This window comes from Gossypium hirsutum, chromosome A06 (assembly GCF_007990345.1).
Source record: "Gossypium hirsutum isolate 1008001.06 chromosome A06, Gossypium_hirsutum_v2.1, whole genome shotgun sequence".
Lineage (NCBI taxonomy): Eukaryota > Viridiplantae > Streptophyta > Magnoliopsida > Malvales > Malvaceae > Gossypium > Gossypium hirsutum.
This window is the reverse complement of record NC_053429.1, coordinates 81,957,989-81,963,543: the sequence shown is the minus strand read 5'-3', so window position 1 is coordinate 81,963,543 and position 5,555 is coordinate 81,957,989. Positions and strand designations below refer to the sequence as shown.

The window sequence follows — 5,555 nt, the reverse complement described above, 5'->3', positions numbered from 1 at the left end:
TATTAACTAATTTCTTATATAATTGTAAATAAGATAATATTTATTTTAATATATTAAAATTATCAATATAGATTAAATTATTTAAGAGATAATGATAAAGTTCATATGTATTAAAACAAAAAAAAAGAGATTTTTAGAAGAACAAAACGGCATTATTTTATGTAAAAGAAAATGACTTTTTAAAAATGCCAGAACAGGTAGCGGTGTTTTTTTATAAAATACGCGTTAAAAAATCTTACACAAAACAGTGTCTTTTTATTACCCCAAAATGCCTTAAATTTTTTCCCAAAATCGGTTCCCCTTTCCCCCCGAAATCCCAAAATTTTACCTGAAATCTATTCTTTTTCCCTCCTTTCTTTTTCCCAAAATCGGTTCCTTCCCCCCTCCCCAAAGAAATCCTAAAATTTCACCTGAAATTAGTAGAAGCAATGATCAAAGAAGTAATGGAGTTTATGTACCCTTCTCTACTTCACTTCTCGAATAGAAAAAGAAAAAACCCTAGCGGCTACACTATTCCCTCACTTTCTAAGCTTGAATCCGTTAATCATTTAAGTCAATGGCTGAAGAAGCAGCAGCAGCATTGGCGCCGCCTCAATCATCTGCGTCGCCGTTGGGAACTTCCGTTATACCGCTAGTGAACAAGCTATAAGACATATTCGCTAAACTTGGTAGCCAGTCCACTATAGAGTTGCCGCAGATGGCGGTGGTTGGAAGCAAGAGCAGTGGCAAGTCCAGTGTGCTAGAGTCAATTGTTGGCCGTGATTTCTTGCCTCGTGGTTCCGATATATGCATACATCGCCCTCTTGTGCTTCAGTTTCTCCAGACCAAGTGTAAACCTGATGGTTCTGATGAAGAGTATGGCGAGTTTCTTCACTTGCCTGGCAAGCGCTTCTATGACTTCTCTGAGATTCGCAGGGAGATTCAGGTTCTGTCTTGCTTGTTATGATTGAGAAGAGCAGAAGTTAGCACTTTTATTATCATTTTTCCCCTTTTCAAACTGCTTGTAAGGTTTATTAGAATTGTAAGATAAAACATTGAAGCGAGAAACATTTTAATTGGGTGACATTTGAAATTTCTAGTTTCTAGAGGTGCCTCTGCTATTTTTTTTCTTTCACATAAAATCCTTTGGGTTATATCTTTCTCTCCACAAAGTTATCATAGTTTTGCTTCTTGATGATCTCTACTTTGATCATACATGAAACCATTGGCTTGGAAGCCATCTCTAGTGTGTTCCATTGGTTCCTTTGTACTCTCAAAGTCTCAATTGTTGCTTTTATTTATGCAACAGAAGCAAATAGTAAAGGAAGGCCAGGTGCTTTGCTACATCGAACAACTAGGCTGCAAAATTCTGATTGCGGTATAAATCTCAACTTAACAGGAATTATGATGTGGCTTCTGCATGTTAACAAATGGAAATGAGGGTTTATTTCATGGTTCACCCTACTTGTCTTTTTAGTTTTCTTGTATGCTTATGTTTATATGATCAATCAATCTGGATTATGTCTAATTCCGATCACTGTTTTACAGTCTGATGTATCCAGGGAGGTCATAAAAATTCTACGAGAGGATGGTGGTATGTCTTTGCCATCTTTCAATACATTTCACCTTGTGGTATTTTACAGTGTCACCCAGTCATTTACTCATTTATTCTTACTTTCTTTGCTTAAATATGATAGATTCTATCGGATATGGTGATGATCTTATTGCAATCCTCTCTTCCTTTCCTGGGATAAAGGAGCTGCAGTAGATGATTTCGGTAATTTGCTTATTATCCATTAGTCTATCGCTGATAGAAGGTTTATGCGCTTTATCATCTTTGAAAGAATGAATTCACCTGCCTCTAGCATTTCAGTACATAAAGATTCTGTGAAAAGTAATTGTTGTTGATAAAAATATTTGTAGTCTTGGAATTGAAATTTTCTTGTTAGTAATTGAAATGTGGAACCTGTGAACATCAGGAATCTACCATTGAACTTCTTACCTTTTTCATTCGTTACATTTGCAATGGTTTGATGTTCAACTTAGGAGTCTTGGCAATCCGTGTTGTGTTTCATATATTTTCTAGTGTCATAACTGTTTTTAAGTTATTTTATATTGGTATGCCTTTTGACAAGTTAAATTATTTGTTTTTATATAGATTTTGGCATGTTTGAGTATTCATGTTGTGTGGGTGTTTTCTTCATGTTTTTTTCTTGGTGTCTCATGTTTTATATCATGTTGTTTTAGACATCACACTATTTAGATGCTACATTGCCACTGCAATGCAGTTTCTGTCATTTGGTGTCCTCGTCTCAACAAAAGAAATTTTAAAATTGCCAATCAAAACTAATAATGGACCACTGTGGAACAAAAAATATATAAAAAAAAAGTATAAAGAATTTTTTTAATTAATTAATAAATATTATTTTGGGAAAAATAAATTTGGGTAGAAAAAGGAGGTTATTGAGTTGTAGTATGTATAACATGAGACAGCTCAGAGTAAAAGGCAGTACATCAGGACGTAACATGTTTAGGTGGAGGAGAATAAAAACTGGAATCCATATTGGCCATGTAGACTGTGGAGAAACTGGCTTCATAAACTTAAGCCAATGGTTTCATGTTTTTTTCATGTATGTTTTATGGGCAACAATTGTCAGTTGGCGAAGAAGCTGAACCAGGTAAAGTATTTGCAAGATGAAGTTTTCATAAACTTTATGGAATATAACTCAATTTCAAATGTCAATGCTTTGTTCTAGCTATAAATATTCAGCTGCCTATGAACCTTCGGCTACTTTTCCCTCACTTCATATAAATATTTACATATCCTATCCGTGTATTTATTAGCCTCCATGCTCATAAGATTTGTTGAAGGGTGGTTCATCATATCATTGTACAAAGTTGGTCATCAGTTAATTATTAATATTGACGTCATTGTACAAACTGTTGGTCATTAGTTACTATCTTTTATCATTAATATTTCTGTTGTTTCTAGTGGTGAGTGTATTTTACTCGCCAATGTGATTGTGCATAAGTTGTCTTCAAGGACAGGATGCTTAAAATAAAGATGCCAAAACCTGATCAATATAAGTGGTTATCTGGTTTCATGATGTTAATTTCTCACCTTCCCTTTTTTTCTGCAATAAAATAGAACTTTCTAACTTTTGTCATGGCACTGTTTCATGTAAAACACAGACATTAGTTTTACATTGCAACTCTAGAATTGCTAAGACGTGCCTCTGAACAAGAGCCTTTATGCAAATACTTTTGCTTGATGCTGGTTTTGAGTTTGTGGTTAACTTATTGTTGTACAGGAGGTTGATCCATGTGAAGGCTTGACTGACGATGACATTCAAACTGCTATTCAAAGAAGCTCTTCAATTTATACTTGGTTGATTAGGTGGGTTTTAGAGTCTTGAATTTATTCTTTTGTATTAGCATGCCAGTTGAGGGTGTTTCAGTGCCATTTCATCACTGAATTCATTCTTACCAAGTATTACTTCCTCTATCCTTTGACAGATTTATTTATTTTTCAAATTGTACAGACATGAGGAAATATAATAAAATTTAAAGTGCAGAAAGTAGTATTTGAGTTAATGAATCCTAAAAATAGAAATAATGGACTGAATATAGAAATATTTATTGGGAAATAGATTTTTGTGGATGGTGAGAATCAGAGGTGGAGTTTTCCCTGTTATGAAGGAACCTGATTACCTCATTAATGGTGAATATCGTATTGATAAAGGCGTTGCTCCTAAAATGTTGAATTGCCTCATGTAAGTTTTCTAGGTTATTACTTCTCTTTCGATTGGGGCATGTGTGTATATCTATTCATTATTTGGTATAAGGATTTTGGATGTTGAGAAATCTTTGCATTTAATTTTTATACTATCTTTTTCTCTGATTTTATCTATTGAAGAACTTCCTGAAAATGTTAGCTGATTTTGATGTCTTAAATTTTGCAGCCATTGATGCTTATCTATACCCCTCTTGAAACAGATGTTATCGTCTAGCTTTCCGAGGCTAGTTCTTAATATATGAATTTTTTTCTTATACCAGTTGGAGTTTCTTAATTATTAATTTACTATGATGTCATATTTAAGGCCTCTTGAGTATTTTGTACTGACTTGGTTTTTTTTGTTCCGAGGATTCAGTGCCTCCAGCATTTAGAACTATTGCTTGAAAACATCCCAACAATGTTTCAGAGTAGTACAACTGCTGAGTCATGTTTTGGTGCTGCAATCAAGGTAAGTCATTACAAGGTTATACCTTCATAATCTGTTTGAGGTGTTGAGTGTATGTAACTTGGTTACTTGAGGAAAACTGAGGTTAAGATACTTATACATCAATCCTTGTCTTAAACAATTTGTATGTAGTTTTCATATGTTGTTTATTTGAGTGTTGGAGTTTTTGGACTACTTTCTCAAAATTTTTATTGACTAGAAGTTTTCTAGGAAAATTTGACATGGTCCTGAAATTCAATTTATAATTTGTTGCTAATATTCTTTTATATTTAGCTAAATTAACTGACCAAATTCGGTTTTTTGGTTAACCATAAAAAATTCAGTTTGGTTAACAGAAGAGATTTTAAGAAAATTTGATATTTGAATGTTATTTTGGTTATTAGTTAGGATTAGTCCTGTTAAGTTTTTATACCTTCATTTTATTTGTTTTGAGCTTTTAGTATGTGTTAATTTAACATCTGATGGTGATTAATATCTTCATTGTATTGTGCTTCTAGATTTTGATTTGTTCTGATATTTTGATTGGATATGTAGAATTATCCATTGAAAAAATGTTCAAGGCTAATTTTGCTTAGTTAACAAAAACCAACCAAATTAACCGAAATATTAAGCTGTTCTCTCTTTTCCTACAATTTTGTAGTTAACAGATTTGGGTTTCACGTTACATTATTTTGTATGTTGTAGGTACATATTGTGCACAGCCTTTTCAACGACTTCTGCATTAATAGACTGGAATAGTGTACAAAAATCCTTTAGACACTTTCAGACTATTCAAATCTATAATATTTTTCCCCCTTTGTTTGTAGGTTCATTGGCATCTTGTCCTGATTAGAGTGTCCTTTATGAAGCTTTAAACTTTGCATTGTCCTCAGAGGTATTAGAATTCCTGGTTCAAAACTTAGCAATTTGTCTTTTATAAAAGACCTTTGCATTTTCAGTGTTGTTTAGGTTCGCAAACAAGATGATGTATTTGGACTTGCTGTTAGTAAAAGACTTGTTGTATTTTATTTATATTTATATTTAATCTAATTTTTATTATTTATTTTAGTTTTGATTCTATATTTTTATTTTTATTTTAATTTGATAATGAATTTTAATTTTTTATATTTTTCATGACCTTTTATAATATTTTATAATATATATTTTTTAAATTTCATGACTTTTAGCGGCGTTTGTGGGAAAAGCGTCGCTAAAGGCCATGCCATGACTTTAGTGGCATTTTTTAAAATAAACACCACAAAATTTAGCTGTGTTATCTATAGCGGCGTTTTTTGCGGCGCTTGTAAAAATGCTGCAAATAGTTTAGCGCCGCTAAAGGCCTAAAAAAATGCCGCT

General features: G+C 32.8%; 1 protein-coding gene across 8 annotated transcripts; it reads left to right on the top strand.

Moving 5' to 3' along the window:
* Window positions 1-246: 246 nt before the first annotated feature.
* On the top strand, window positions 247-5,267 carry LOC107936675 (dynamin-related protein 3A). Of its 8 annotated transcripts, none has more exons than XR_001694464.2 (7): window positions 249-925; window positions 1,289-1,357; window positions 1,528-1,573; window positions 1,677-1,756; window positions 3,291-3,376; window positions 3,942-3,998; window positions 4,131-5,267. XR_001694464.2 is itself a non-coding variant. In XM_016869424.2 (5 exons), exons 1-4 carry the CDS (start codon window positions 698-700, stop codon window positions 1,745-1,747), a joined length of 414 nt encoding a protein of 137 aa, XP_016724913.1. In that variant the 5' UTR covers window positions 247-697; the 3' UTR covers window positions 1,748-1,756; window positions 3,291-5,267. The 8 variants fall into 8 exon arrangements, 1 of the variants encoding a protein (XP_016724913.1); XR_005928532.1 differs by having other exon boundaries at window positions 3,942-4,223; window positions 5,027-5,267; XR_001694462.2 differs by having other exon boundaries at window positions 3,630-4,223; window positions 5,027-5,267.
* Window positions 5,268-5,555: the final 288 nt, after the last annotated feature.

What these genes read in the sequence shown, in the direction of transcription:
- LOC107936675 (XM_016869424.2), top strand. Translation starts at nt 698, where the DNA reads ATGGCGGTGGTTGGAAGCAAGAGCAGTGGCAAGTCCAGTGTGCTAGAG. An exon ending in AGATTCGCAGGGAGATTCAG is followed by an intron (nt 926 to 1,288) that starts GTTCTGTCTTGC and finishes TTTATGCAACAG; the next exon opens with AAGCAAATAGTAAAGGAAGG. An exon ending in GCTGCAAAATTCTGATTGCG is followed by an intron (nt 1,358 to 1,527) that starts GTATAAATCTCA and finishes ACTGTTTTACAG; the next exon opens with TCTGATGTATCCAGGGAGGT.